Source organism: Drosophila willistoni, assembly GCF_018902025.1.
Source record: "Drosophila willistoni isolate 14030-0811.24 chromosome 2R unlocalized genomic scaffold, UCI_dwil_1.1 Seg167, whole genome shotgun sequence".
NCBI lineage: Eukaryota > Metazoa > Arthropoda > Insecta > Diptera > Drosophilidae > Drosophila > Drosophila willistoni.
This window is the reverse complement of record NW_025814050.1, coordinates 15,931,716-15,947,387: the sequence shown is the minus strand read 5'-3', so window position 1 is coordinate 15,947,387 and position 15,672 is coordinate 15,931,716. Positions and strand designations below refer to the sequence as shown.

At 37.9% G+C, this 15,672-nt stretch overlaps 1 protein-coding gene across 2 annotated transcripts; it reads left to right on the top strand.

The window, feature by feature from the left end:
• Positions 1 to 2,937: 2,937 nt before the first annotated feature.
• LOC6642771 (laminin subunit beta-1) lies at positions 2,938 to 14,078 on the top strand. 2 transcript variants are annotated; one of them, XM_002065123.4, is made up of 4 exons: positions 2,938 to 3,331; positions 7,825 to 7,939; positions 8,016 to 13,590; positions 13,750 to 14,078. In XM_002065123.4, exon 3 carries the CDS (start codon positions 8,180 to 8,182, stop codon positions 13,580 to 13,582), a length of 5,403 nt encoding a protein of 1,800 aa, XP_002065159.1. In that variant the 5' UTR covers positions 2,938 to 3,331; positions 7,825 to 7,939; positions 8,016 to 8,179; the 3' UTR covers positions 13,583 to 13,590; positions 13,750 to 14,078. The 2 variants fall into 2 exon arrangements, with proteins under 2 accessions (XP_002065159.1, XP_023031808.1); XM_023176040.2 differs by having other exon boundaries at positions 8,013 to 13,590.
• Positions 14,079 to 15,672: the final 1,594 nt, after the last annotated feature.

The following is a 15,672-nucleotide window of genomic DNA, read 5'->3' as shown; positions in this document are numbered from 1 at the left end:
TCGAATTTAATACAGATTTATCTGGTTTACACATTAAGTTAACAACATTTTCAGTGTGAGCTTTAGCTATTCAATTTTTTTTATTTTTTTTTTATTTTGCACTTTGATTCTACTTTCCGTTGCTTTTTAAATTGCTCGTAACGGAAAGAGTTGTGCGGCTATGCGATACGTTTTTGTCACCGATTACTGTTTCCAAAGCTTAAGAGAGAGACTTCTCGGAGTGAGCTCCAAAACTGAACTAAAAAAAATAAAAACCGTTGTGGCGGCCCCAGCATTTGGGGGCGCTTTGCACAGTGTGTAGTATATGTTTGTGTGTGTGGGTACCAGGCCCGGACTGAGACCCTAAGGGCCAACCGGGCACAAGTTGAAGAGCCCCCTATACTATATGCTTGAAAAATTATTTCCGAGGAAAATGAAAGGTACACATTTTTGGCTTTTACATCAAGTATGATCGTTTATGTGAATAAAACAAAAACGACTTCTTACAAATAAACAAACATTTTTATTTGCCTATTTTTTTTTCAACAATGCGCTTCTACGTAAGGCGTCATATTACTAAATTTTAACACTCATCAAACAGTCAAAAGCTTTTCAAGTTAATTGCTCCGTAAGGATAAGGCGTTAATAATTCGTTCATCTTCAATTTGATTCAAGTTTTTTTTTTCAACTGCCATAAGCAAGAAAGTTTCTAAATGCTTTTGCGTCAAACAGCTTCTCAATCTGTTTTTGACATATTTTAGCTTGGAAAATGATCTTTCAATGCAAGAAAATGATCTTTCAATACATGAAATTTCATCAAAAGGGCCCACCCCCCCAGTCCGGGCCTGGTGGGTGCAGAGAGAGTGGGAGACTCTCTTTGATTTGAGCAAGTGTGCGTGTGAGTAACAGCGAGATAATGTGAGAGAGAGGGAATAAAAATGGCATTCTGGCTAGTTTCAAGCTAGTTTAATACAAATCAAGCTGCGGTGTTTATAGATATTTATTACGTTCTAAGCGACAAATAATTCCATGTATAAGGAGAAGCTTTTGAAATACGTTTAAATCTGTAATTACTTATTTTTTAACTTTTATTCTTTATTTTTTTTAATTACCATTACATTTGCTTTTTAAATCTAGCCTTTTTTTGGATAAAATTGCTAGGGCTGATCAGAAGTAAACGGTTATATTTACCTTCTACTCGTTCGTATTCAAACTCGTTGCTGTCGTCTTGTTGCTTGACGTAAACTTGTTGTTTGCCGAAGATAGGTAAACATCGCTATCAGGATAAACTAAAAAAAAAAAATTCTCTTTTAAAAAATTAACTTAAAATTACAAAAAAGTATTAACTAATTTCACTTGGTTTAATGATTTTTTAATATGCTTAAATATGTTAATGCTGGATGTAGTGCTTACGTTGTTACGTTAAAACTACGTGAAAATTCAACTTGTTGCTTCGTCGAAACAATTTAAAGGCGAAAGACTTTGTATTTACTTCATTTATTTATTTTACTTTTAGTTACAAAGTACTCATGCGACAATTGCTACGAGATTCCAATGAATTTTTTTTGTTTAAAAAAAAAGAATGTAATATAAAACCATACGATTTGGGCACATAAAAAAAGCTATGACGAAATGTATATACTCTTGAAGAGTTGATTGAAAATCTATTATACAATTATCAACTGTGTTATAATAATTTACTTCTTTATTGAACTAATTGATTTGTTCCAAAGTATTTAATTAATTGCATTTATTTCCTTATGTATTACATAGAGTTAACCTGTTCTTATTGTTGCATATCTTTTAAAAAAATAAATTTGTTTATTATTTTAAACCCTGTGTGAACAGATGGACATGGCTAGAAGCAAGACATTGCACGAATTCCCCAATTCCCTCTGTTGCATGGTTTTGACCAAAATGAATGTTCCTTTCAGCAAGAGTATATAAATCAGGCCTACCAACTGCATCAGGTACAAGATCATCAGCGGCCCTCTCTCTTTCTCTCTCTCTCTCTGAGTAATCAACTTATTCTCGCAGACAGACTTACAATCTCTTTTTTTCTATCGCTCGCTCTCTCACTTGATGCAGAGATTGTAGGCGAGAGAAAATCCAGCTAGGAAGTTAGTGTGTCGACTTGGTTATATCTTGTAAAATATTGTTTATGTTAATACATAACAATCTCCTTTCTTTACAAGGAGAGTGTAAAAACTCAATTTTAGGCCCAATATTATATAAATTCTCGTTTTGATTAAATCGATTGTTGATGCTACGCCAATTTATGAAACTGAAATTTATATATCCTTCCATACGTCAGAAACTCGGTACTGCATAGAGACCTGAACATCCAAAGGAAGAAGCTGGACAACAGTACCCACACCCGATGGATCTTCCATTCTTACCTCCACAGGACTGACGTCCCATCACAAATACTCGAATTTTGAACTTGAACTGAATTAAATGTTGTATGTCACTCATAAACTGCAACAAATATTAATTATTGTCTCACGACAGATCTTAATAAAAATTCATAAAAAAGCAAAAAAGAAAGAAAAACAAAAAAAATATTTATATATATATTAATATCCTTCCATTTAAAATTACTTAACATACCCTTGTACAATTTGTATACAGGGTATATCCAGAGAGTCCATGTGGCTTTAGCTTTGTTGGAATTTGCTATACCCTTACAATTTCCATATTGGGACAACCACCGGTAAATACGATACTCTACTTGTTTTTACGATGTTAAGTAGTCTTACGTACATTATGTTAAGTATTTAATGTAAAAGTATTTTGATAACTATAGTTCAATAATTTCGCCGATAGTATTTGAAGGCATTAGACATGACCATAATTTAATGGACATTAATTCGAATATAACTTATTTTAGGGTATAAAAAACGGCTGCTCAACTTCAGAGTTTATTTGTTCGTTCACTCTGCAGTACTGAGTGTAGATCTTTAGCCAACGGACGACGGGTTCGGGCTCCGAAGACGAAATTTTCAAACGAATTTTTCTTTCCAACATTTTCTGATTGTCTTTTTGGGAAAAATATCTTCTTGTTTTGCGCGCGTATGTGTGTGAGTGAGTGAGTGTGTGTGCGTGGAGTTTATGGCATGTGTGTGTATGTGAGAGCCTACTCCTACTCCCTTTCTTAAGTTTATAAAAAGAAAAATATAAGAAAAAAATAGAAGGAAAAACGTAGAAAAGTGTTTTCGTGCTGCAACCACGAGCAAGACCCAAGACCAAGAAGACCTGCAGTGTTTGCTTGTTTTTATGTATAACAGAAAATGTTTTTTTTTGTTTTGGAATAACTCACAAAGGGAATAGTCGCTGAACTGCAAGCAATCTGGTAAATAAAATGTGTTTCAAAATTGGATTTTTAGCCTTAAATTCCAAAATTGAGAGGGGAAATGAACAGAGAAGCAATGAACAGCAAAACGATATGAAGTTTGTTTTGTTTTAATACAAATTTATCTTTTGCTCTGCTTTTGTTGTTATTGTTGTTGTTGTTTTTGTTATTACTGCTTATAACTACTTCTTAGTACTTGTACTTCACTTTGCTTCTGCTCAGGCATCCGCATCCGCTGTTTTTTTTTTGTTTTTATCTTTTTTAATACCCTCTGACTAAAAGGCAAAAACAAGGGTATGTTTAGTTTTGAAAATGTTTTGAAACAACCAACACATCTTTGGCCTAGAATCGTCTAATTGAGGTGGCATGTGCTTCCAGGAATTTGGAATTATTTTAAAAATGTTTATCATATTTCAAGATTTTTTATGCTAACTCAAATAAAGTATAAAGAAAACCCCAAAAAATATGGTTTTCTGTTTATAAAGGGTCTGCATTATAGATACGTCTAAAAATACTCTATTCTAATCTGAGTTTCATCGTTCTATGTTTCTAAATTTTGTATCTTAATACAAAATTGGTATTAAAAAAGTAATAAAATAGAGTTTTCTGTTTAAATGCTTTATTCTACATATTAACAGGTCTGCAAATTAAAAAAAAATTTTATATTAATCTTAGTTTTATAAATATCTTACTTGTTAAAATAAACCGGATAAAAACGTAAAAAAAACTTTCGATTTTATAATCCAGGACTTTCATCAAGGGTTAAATTACTTGATACTTGAACAGAATTACTTATAAATTATAGGTACACAAGTGTAAGTAAAGGTATAGGGCCTTAAGAGTACCATTTCTGGGAGATTGGCATTTAATTAATTGATCTAACCAATTTACTAATATAAAAGAGTCAAGGTATTGTTGACATTCTTTTCTATGAACCTGAAAATTGTGGAAAAAACATTAATTCGTAATAATCCAGAAGAACCTAGTCATAAAAATTGATATTAATGCCTTGTTCAATATGTTCGAATCATGATTGGATTAAAAACAAATTGTGTAAATCACGGCTATACAATTGTTACATTATGTTATCCAAAATATCCAAAAGATTCCAGAAAAAACTGTAATATGTACATATGTAAATTTAGGGATTAAAGTTAAAAAACAACAATTTATAACACACCTGGACCAATTTTACAAAATTCTCTCTGAAGCTAATACAAATTTGTTGCCATCTGATAATAGGTTATAAGCTAGATATATCACATAAATCATTTAATCGGTATATATTTAAAGGGTTTACAGATTTGGTGCCATTATTAAGGAGTGGAATAGATTTGTAGTGTCAAAACAACTGCAGACAACTCGCCCAAATTCCTGAAATTCTAATCCATCCTAAGCAAAAATTTAGGTTTCAGGTTCGAAAGGGCGAAAGAGTTATTAGATTTCATTAAAAGTCTTTAAATTTGAACGGATTATACAGTTCACATGTATAACATACATATACATATTTCCTTAGAAGTTTAAAATTTAGATAAATTGATTCCTTTTTTTCAAATCATATGGTGTTCCCAATTGCCTTAAAGGTTACCAACCCGTGGGGGGTTGGGGGCTAAATATTTCTTAAGATTATGAGTGAAACATGATGCCATACGAGACGAGCACATGCTGCACATTTGTATGACAAGGCAAGGAATAAATGCAAGGGTGTATGTGTGTGTGTATCTGTGTGTGTGAGTATCTGTATGTGTGTGTGTGTGTTTGTAGTGAGTGCACTAATAAACTGCATAGCTAAGCGCATTTTAGTGCCTCAACCCACGAGGTTGCTAATTAAAAATTGTGAGACGGGTTTTTTTTTTGCACAGTTATTTCTTTTGCTGTTGTCATTGTTGCCTTCAGTTGCAGATGTGCATCCCATATGAGATGATGATGATGATGATATAAGCAAGGATTTAAATAGTTCAAGTCTAAATTTAGTTGAACATTGCACAGTGATCTCATACGAATTTTTAGATGCTAAAACTTCCACAACATGTGTGCTCCAGACTGAGCTACACACACACACATGTGTGTGAGAGTGTGTGTGTGTGTTTGCCTGTGCCTTGATGAAATTGAAAATATAAACAGAAGAAGGCAAAATAAAAATTCTTCATTATGATCATTAACATCATGATGAACATCACATCGCGAGCCAATTGTAGTGTATGAGCAATTCTTTTTTTATGAACTCTATGGCTAAACATTGAGAACGAAGTTTTTTTGTATCTACATACATATGTATGTATGTGTTCGTTTCTTTGTGTTTGTGTGTGCTTGTTTGTGTTGGTTAAATTTACTTTTTGTTTAGTTTCTTGCTTATTTGTTTATTTGCCTGTTTCACTGTGCACTGAAATTAACAAAAGAGTCGCCAGCAATTAAAGAACAAAAAACCGCCAAATGTTCTCCCTTTACACTTGTCAAAAAAAAAGATGATCACATCAAAAGATCAAAAAACATACAAAAATTCAGGATCTATCACACTTTTACATTAAATCTGGAAAATAAATGCTTTCAATTAAGATGTATTATGAAATACCAAAATCACCCTTTTTTAAGGTTTATTTTGAGGTTGGTTTAGTTAGTTGGGTGGTCCTAATCTTAGTTTAATTTTGGTAGTACAAAAAGCAATTATAAAAGTATTTTTTTGGCAAACATTTTTAAAGGTATTATCTGCAAAAAAACGTTGTTTTTGATTCCTCCAAAAATCTCCAAGGTCTAACAATCATAAAGAATGAAAATTTAACATCAAATAAAAAGCACATTTTACGTTAGTTAAGTCGGTCCTTTAACTGTATTTTACAATCTTCTTTATCTGATAACGATCTAAAGATGCTTTATTAAGTCGACTTAACCTCACCGAAAGCCCTTAGTAAGTATCTTAAGTAGGGATAATTCACTTCTGAAAGAAACATCTGCAAATCCATTAATTTTCGAGATGAACTATCTCATAAATGTTTTTTTTTTATTTTTTAAAAATGTTAAACCTTAACCGAGGAGGTATTCCATGTTTAGTTTAGGGAATGTATGTGAAAATAATATCGAAAAATTATGAATGAAATTATAAACATAATTTATGTATATCTAAAACTCTTCTGGTTCTGATGGGGAAAACCCCTTTTAGGAGAGGGTGTTGATATAGATATTTTCTTAGGAATTTTTTTTTCTTCTAATATATACATATGTATATAAAGTGTATAGTAATATTATAACTTTTTCTTTTGCTTGTCGTCTACTTCGTAGGGCTCCTCCCTTGTGGAGGATGCCCCTAAATCCGTCTCTGCATATACCCTAAGTTCTAGAAAATGCATGTCTAAACGAAGGATCTCGAAAGTTGTCTCTATTTCATCGCATATGAAGTCGGCTTTGCGTTTATTTGATGAGGAAATTATAACTTTATACGAAGTTTGATCTTAGTGGTAACATTTGAAAATGTGTTATGTCCTTTGTTAACAAAGACGATCTTTATTCTCAAGGAAGTCTTTAAGTAGTTTGTTAAAGTTGACTTCTAATGACGTTCTAATCTTTTTCAAAGTGTTTCCCTACTTTTATTTCTGGCAGTTGCTTATAAAATTTCATAAATTTGTCTACATATTACAAAAATATTTAACCCTTTCTGTTTTCTCACAGATCACATTGATAATAATCAAAGATTTGTCTAAGTGTATACCAAATATAAAAGTAGTCTGTGAATGAACTCTTATCGGGGCAAGTTGAAATTACGAAATATATAGTTTTTTATTTTTTACATAGCTATCTATGTGCCACATCTGAGACCCTAGTAGCAAGACTTGACTTGTGCTTATCTCCCACTGTGTTAGCAGCATAGTTTCATTTCGTTGCGCTCTTTCTGATAAGGAATACCCAGAAAAAGCAAAGAGAGACTTTTGCCAGAAAAAAATAAAGAAATTTTAAATCCAAAGCTATCAAAAATATATTAAAATTGTTTCATTGGTATTCAAAAATGAAGACGAATTTTTTCAGCACAATGATTTGATTTTTTATGTCAATTATAGAAGACGAAATAATGTTTAGTTGAATAATCCAAGACAAGACTTGAAGTTACACTATAGACTTACGACTCCAATAAGAGCATAAGAACATATATATATAAACAATATATGAATCTGAGCTGATAAACGCACCAGGCAACAACGGATTTAACTCTCTAGACATACACATAGTCTCTCACATATGTATATGTACGTACATATATACATAATATTTATCGCTTTAGTTTGGCCCCAGAGCCACTGAAATCCATTCATCTGGGCTACACTTTAGTTGGTGCGTAAGATTCATTGGGTACGGATGCTGGAACCACAAGTAACGACAAAAATAAATTCCGAAATGTTTAAAAAATTCAAAATTAGAGCAAAATGCTGATAACAACACGTCTCCAAGAAGACTAAGATGAGATGACATTAATAACCCAAATGTTTAATATTAATTCTTTATAGGTTTCTGTGTGGTGTGTGTGTGTGTGTATAGCAAAGGGCACTAACTATGAAAGGATAAACTAAACAAGAGAGAGAGCGAGAGAGAGAGAAAGGAAAGGAGACGGAACCAGTAAGAGTAAGTTAAATGAAAACTTTATTGATTGCCAAAAAATAAAAATCAAAAACTAATGATTATAATCTATTTATAGTAGCTACTTCAACCCCATCACGTGGAAAGGAAATCAAACGAGAGCAAGAGAAAGAGAAAACAAAAACGAAACATTTGCGCTGATTACACAGTGAAAAAATACAACCGGAAGTCCCTAGTGGAACACGACCCCAACAACAACAAACAACATCCCAGAGAACCGGAGCAATGTTGGAGCTGCTGCGGCCTCAACGCAGTGGCCTTATCGCCATTTTCTTTGTGCTCGTCGTCGCCGTGCTGAGTAGCCAATTGGAGGCACAAAGATTACCACCCCAGCACGGCCGACACGATCGTCCGCGTAATCCGCCCCGTCAATATGTCAAGACACATCCATGTGAACGATCCTCATGTTATCCGGCTACGGGTAATTTACTAATCGGTCGTGAGAATCGTTTAACAGCCAGTTCCACCTGTGGTCTCTATTCACCGGAGAGATTCTGCATCTTGTCACATTTACAGGATAAGAAATGCTTCCTTTGCGATACCCGCGAAGAGACACGCACAGATCCGTATAAGAATCATCGTATTGGTCAGATTATATATAAAACCAAGCCGGGAACAAATATTCCAACCTGGTGGCAATCGGAGAATGGTAAAGAGAATGCAACCATTCAATTGGATTTGGAAGCTGAATTTCATTTTACCCATTTGATCATCACATTTACAACATTTCGACCCGCTGCCATGTATATAGAGAGATCATTTGATTTTGGAGCCACATGGCATGTGTATCGTTATTTTGCCTATGATTGTGAGGACTCGTTTCCGGGTGTACCGACGGCACTGCACAATATCACGGATGTTGTATGCACCTCGCGCTATTCGAACGTGGAGCCATCGCGCAATGGTGAAGTGATATTCCGTGTTTTGCCGCCCAATATCAATGTGACGAATCCCTATGCTGATCATGTACAAAATCAATTGAAAATGACAAATTTGAGAATTCAGATGACTAAACTGCATAAATTGGGTGACAATCTGCTAGACAATCGTCTCGAGAATGAGGAGAAATACTACTATGGCATCTCCAATATGGTTGTACGTGGTTCCTGTTCCTGTTATGGTCATGCCTCACAATGTTTGCCCCTGGATGATGCGATCACCAATGATTTCGATATGGTGCATGGACGTTGCGAGTGCACACACAACACAAAGGGTCTGAACTGTGAGTCCTGTGAGGATTTCTTCAATGATCTGCCCTGGAAGCCGGCGTTTGGTAAACAGACAAATGCTTGCAAGAAATGCGAGTGTAACGATCATGCGGTTAGTTGTCACTTTGATGAGGCTGTGTTCACCGCATCGGGACATGTGTCGGGCGGAGTTTGCGACAATTGTATGCATAATACCCAGGGTCAGCATTGCGAGGAATGCATGCCCTTCTTCTATCGCGATCCAGTGGAAGATCTTCGCTCCCCGTACGTATGCAAGCCATGCGATTGTGATCCCAATGGAGCCCTGGATGATGGCATCTGTGATTCGGTGAACGATCCCGAGAATGGAGCCATTGCTGGTGCCTGTCACTGTAAGCCCAATGTAAAGGGACGTCGCTGTGATGTCTGCAAAGATGGCTTTTGGAATCTCCAGACCGATAATCCCGAGGGTTGTGAATCCTGCACCTGCAATATACTGGGAACTATTGATAACTCTGGCTGCAATATGTATAATGGAGAATGCACATGCAAACGTTTGGTCACCGGCAAGGATTGTAATCAATGTCAACCGGAAACCTATGGATTGTCCGAATCGGAAGATGGTTGCACCATGTGTAATTGTGATGCTGGCGGTTCGTATGATAACTATTGTGATGTCATCACTGGACAATGTCGTTGCCGTCCACATATGACGGGTCTGAATTGTTCGTTGCCACTGCAGAACTATTTCATACCTGATCTGGTTGTTGTTCATGAGGCAGAGGTCTCTGATATTTGCATCACATATGGCAACAATGGCAATTGCAGCAGTGTACCTCAAGCTCCCAGTCCGGATGACACACGTCCGCCAGAGTTCACGGGCACGGGCATGAAACGTCTGCCAGAGAACACCGAATTGACAATCGTTGTCGATGATATACCCAGAAGTATGCCCTACGATGTTGTGGTACGTTATCAGCCAACAGCACGGGGTGATTGGGAGGATGCATACATAACCCTTGTACGTCCCGATGAAATTGATCCGGAGGGCGAATGTGCTGGCCTGGTGGCAGCTTATGGAACCGAAACGAAAATACCATTCAGTCTACCCGATCGTGATCGTCAGGTGGTGGCCCTACACGATGTTTGCCTGGAGACTGGCAAGATCTATAAGTTTAAAATCTTCTTCGAGCGTCGTGTACACAATGAGGATAATCCGGCGGCCACAATTTTGGTCGATTCATTGACTTTGATACCCCGTATAGAGGTAACCCCAATATTCAGTGGCTCACCCATTGCCGATCTGCGTCTACGTGACTATATCAACAACAATTGCAATCAATCGCTGTATGATATGCGTTATGCCGGATTTGCAAGTCCCAAGTGCAAGAGTCTCGAGAATTCGGTGAGCAAATATATCTACGATGGCGCCCGCATGTGCAGCTGTAATCCCACCGGATCGTTGAGCAAAAATTGTGAGTCCAATGGCGGCATCTGTCAATGTAAGCCCCATGTCGTGGGTCGGCAGTGCGATCAGTGTGCCCCGGGCACATATGGCTTCGGTCCTGAGGGTTGCAAGGCTTGCGATTGTAATTCCATTGGCTCCAAGGACAACAATTGTGATCTACTGACTGGTCAGTGTGCCTGTCATCCGAACACTTATGGCCGGGAATGTAACCAATGCCAGCCTGGATATTGGAACTTCCCCAATTGTCAGGTCTGCGAGTGTAATGGTCATGCGGCCCAGTGTGATCCGGTGACGGGTCAATGTATTCAATGCCAGGATTCAACGGCGGGATATGCTTGCGACACGTGTCTAGATGGCTATTACGGTGATCCCTTGCTGGGTAGTGTGATTGGTTGTCGTCCCTGCCGTTGCCCTGACACCGTTGCAAGTGGTTTGGCCCATGCTGATGGCTGTTCCCTGGATACGCGCGACAATAACATGCTCTGCCATTGTCAGGAGGGCTACGCAGGTTCACGCTGTGAGATCTGTGCCGATAATTTCTACGGCCAACCTGAGAATGGAGGCACTTGTTCCAAGTGTGAGTGCAGCAATAATATCGATCCCTATGATACGGGCAATTGTGACCGACAGACGGGAGCTTGTTTGAAATGTTTATACCAGACAACTGGCGATCATTGCGAACTGTGCCGGGATGGGTTCTTTGGTGATGCCTTGCAGCAGAATTGCCAGCAATGTGAATGCGATTTCCTGGGCACCAATAATACTCTGGCTCATTGTGATCGTCACACAGGGCAATGTCCATGCCTACCTAATGTCCAGGGCTTGAGATGTGATCAGTGCGAAGTGAATCATTGGAAGATTGCCTCGGGTGAGGGTTGCGAACTGTGCAACTGTGATCCCATTGGTGCAGTCCAGGAGCAATGTAATCCCTACACGGGCCAATGTGAATGCAAGCAAGGATTTGGCGGACGGGCGTGTAACCAGTGTCAGGCCCACTATTGGGGCAATCCCAACGAGAAGTGTCAACCCTGTGAATGCGATCCGTTTGGCTCAGCCGACTATCAGTGCGATCGTGAAACAGGAAAATGCCAGTGCCATGAAGGTATCGGCGGTTACAAGTGCAATGAGTGTGCCCGCGGCTATTTGGGTCAATTCCCACACTGTGCTCCTTGTGGCGAATGTTTCAACAATTGGGATTTGATACTGAATGCTCTGGAAGACGCCACCCAAGCGACCATTCAGCGTGCTCGAGAGATCAAACAGGTGGGAGCCACTGGTGCCTACACCGCAGAGTTCAGTGAACTGGATAAGAAGTTGCAGCACATTAAGACCCTATTGCAAAATACCACCGTCAGTCTGGTGGATATCGATCGTTTGGATGGCGAGGCCAATGCACTGAAACAACAATTGATTGCATCACATCAGCGTCTTAGTGAAACGGAGAATGATCTTGATGAAATATACAATTCATTGAGTTTGTCCGCCGTGGAGCTGGAAGGTCTTCAGAATCATTCACGTCAAGTACAAGAGCTCTCCAAGGAACTCAAGGAGAATGGCATTGAGCTGCAGGAGTCCAACATTGAGGGAGCCCTAAATCTCACCCGACATGCATACGAGCGTGTCAATAATCTTTCAGCTCTCAAGGACGAGGCAAGGGAGTTGGCCTCCAACACCGATCGCAATTGCAAGCGTGTGGAGACTCTGTCGAACAAGATTAAGGGTGAAAGCGATGCCATAGCAGCAAATGATCAAACAATAGCCGAGTATAGAAATGAACTGAGCTCTCTGACCTCACAAATTCCAGAGCTCAACAATCAGGTATGTGGCAAACCAGGCGATCCATGTGACAACCTTTGCGGCGGCGCCGGATGCGGCAAATGCGGTGGTTTCCTCTCCTGTGAGCATGGAGCACGTGCCCACTCCGAGGAGGCTCTGAAAGTGGCTAAGGATACCGAGGAGGCCATTGTCAAGAAGAAGGATCAAGCCGATCAGACCATACGAGCCCTCACTCAGGCCAAATTGAATGCCTCCCAAGCTTATGAGAAGGCCAAACAAGGTTTCGAACTTGCTGAACGTTATTTGAATCAAACTGATGCCAATATCAAGACGGCCGCCAAACTAATTAATGCTGTAAGAGATTTCCAGGAGAATACAACAGCCTCACCAGCGGAGAGCAAACAATTGGCCCAGGACACTTTGGCCCTTGACCTAACACTCGATCCTAAGGAAATCGAATCGCTGGGCGTTAAAATCAACGATGCTGTTGCCTCTCTCAAGAATGTTGAGTCCATCATCTATAGAACCCGCCCCGATCTTGATCGTGTCAACCAACTCCAGACCATTGCCAATCAGACCAAGGAGACAGCGAATAAAATTCTAGAGACAGCAAACTCTGTGGTCGAGAATCTATCCGCTGCCGATGATTCGCAGTCCAAGGCCCAGGAGGCCATTCAACAGGCCAATAGTAACATTGAATTGGCTGCCAAGGATCTGGAGAAAATTGACGAAGAGACCACAGCTGCGGAATCGCCAGCCAACGTCACAGCCAAACAGGTCGATGATCTGGCCAAAAAAGTGCAACGTTTGCAAAAGAATATACTTAAGAACGAGCTGGATGCCAAGGAGATAACCAAAGAGGCAAATCGTGTCAAAGCCGAGGCACAACGAGCCCACGGCGAAGCAAATAATCTTCAATCATCGACAAGTGCCACCAATCAGACACTAACCGATCGGGCCATACGCTCCGAGAAGGCACGTGAACGGGCCAAGTTGCTGTTGCAACGTGCCTCCAAATTGACCGTCGATACCAATGAAAAGTGGAAGGAGCTGAATCAACTGCAGGATAACTATGAGGAGAGGAATCTCAAATTGGCCAAACTGCAGGAGAACATTCAGCCGCTTACGGATGAAGTGACACAGTATCTGCGCCGCATTCAAGAAGATGCCGAACGCTATAAAGTGTGCACACTGTAAACGAATAAGTGAGTAAAGATATCGTACAGCTATGGTGGACCAATAAGTGTCTGATGATAGATCTCGCATAGATCACTTCGGCACTTGCTCGGCTCCTCTTTGTGTGAATCGCCGAACATAATATGTCTTACCTGTGACTTTAATACTTTCTTTTTGTTTCTTTCCAGAGTGCCTCGATTCAAAATTGCCATATTCATGAACAAAATGGAATAAAAAGCATATAGAAATTGCAATAATACACAACAACAGCAAAAGAAACAAAAAAAAAAACCATCAGGCAAAGCAAAAAGTTATTATTTAAAATCATGTTAAGTTACGTTTTTTTCTACTCTAAGACAACAAACACTGCAATGTTAATTTAAAAAAAAAAAAACTTTAACAAAAATCATGCCATTTTTTAAGAACACTTTTTTATCCTATACACACTCACTACTATACCTACAACAAAAACTACAATACAATAAATGTAATTAAATAAAATACTTAAATGTTTAAACTTTTGATGAGTCTAAATGGGAACAAAAGAGAGAGAAAGTGAGAAAAAAAACTATGGTGAGAGGGAACCCTTTTCTATCTACAAATGTACATATGTATGGATGTGGGGATTTATGCATTTTATATAATATAGTTCATTTTATACATACATATTATAAATAATGCTTTGGCGGTTTTGTCATTTCCTTTTTGTTCTCATTCTTCTGCACACATCGCATGTAGCAGCAGCAGAGGCAGCAACAACAAATTTTGTTTTTATTAAATTTGTTTGTTTTCCCGTTTTTATAATATAATATATACACAAAACATTATAAGTGTAAAACTAAGTGTCAACAAATTATACAAATGTATAATAATACGGAGAAAAGTTATAATAAACGTAATCCAAAGGGCTCCGCTGGTAAGTATTTAGAAAATTTAAAACAAATTGTTGAATACCAGAAGTCCACATCAAATAAATAAGGTCAAGGTAATATGTTCATACATATGTTGATATTGCTACATATTATAAGCCAAAATATATTTCGTAAACTGATTTTCCATTGCCCTTACATAAAAACATTGAAACATTCGTTTTCAAAAAAATTTCATGTACTTAAAAAAATAAAATAAAACTATATTCGTAAAGTTATGTTGAGGTTTCGAATTTTTTAAAAATAGGAATGTAAACAGTAGACATAATTTTTCTAATAACGGTTTTTTTAAAGTTAAATTGTGTGTTAAATGGGCGCAAATTGTGTAGAGTAAAAAAAAAAGACATTTTCAAAACGGATTTAATGTTTTATGACCTAAAATAGATTAATTTGTATGCAAATTTCGAACATCAGTTTTTAAGTTCATAATCATAACTTTAATGTTTTTTAAACGTTTCAATTCAAAACTATGATACATATGCAGACTAGCGACTAGTTATAGGTTTAATAGTACTATACAAATTCAGTTAAAGACGCTCAATACTCTAAGTAAATACAAATTTAAAGTAACATCCATTAATTTCATTTTCTTCCAAGCAGTAGAGCTGGGAAAACCATCGATGGCACCATCGATATTATCGATGGAACCGATGGAGTGCGATAAGTCGATGGGAATTTTTCGATGTCGATATATCGAATTTCTTTTAGCCAGTTGCTCTGTTGAACATGTTGCAAGGGAGGTCGCAACTCGATGGAAGCCAACTTCGAACAAAAGAGTAAAAATCGTGAAAAATAGTAACAACATCAGGTAAAGGAGTCGAACTCGAGCAACCATCGATAGTATCGATAGTTTTTTCCATCGATGGGAAAAATATCGAGTGGAGCAAGTATCGATGGATTCCCAGCTCTACCAAGCAGCATCAAAATACCGGGTAGGGAAAAATTTTTGTCTAGAGATGGGAGTCCACCGCGATGGTGGTTCCGCTCGATATGAGCGATAAGAAATATCGATTTATCGCACTCAATCGATGGATTTGCAGCTCTAGCTGAAAGTATATTTTTTTAAAATTATTTCAGATCATAAACGAAAGGCGACAGACTTAAAACGTATATTAACCTTATATTAATTTCGTACGGTTTTTTGTTTACGGTGCAGTGCGGTGTGGTGCGTTGCGTGGGGAC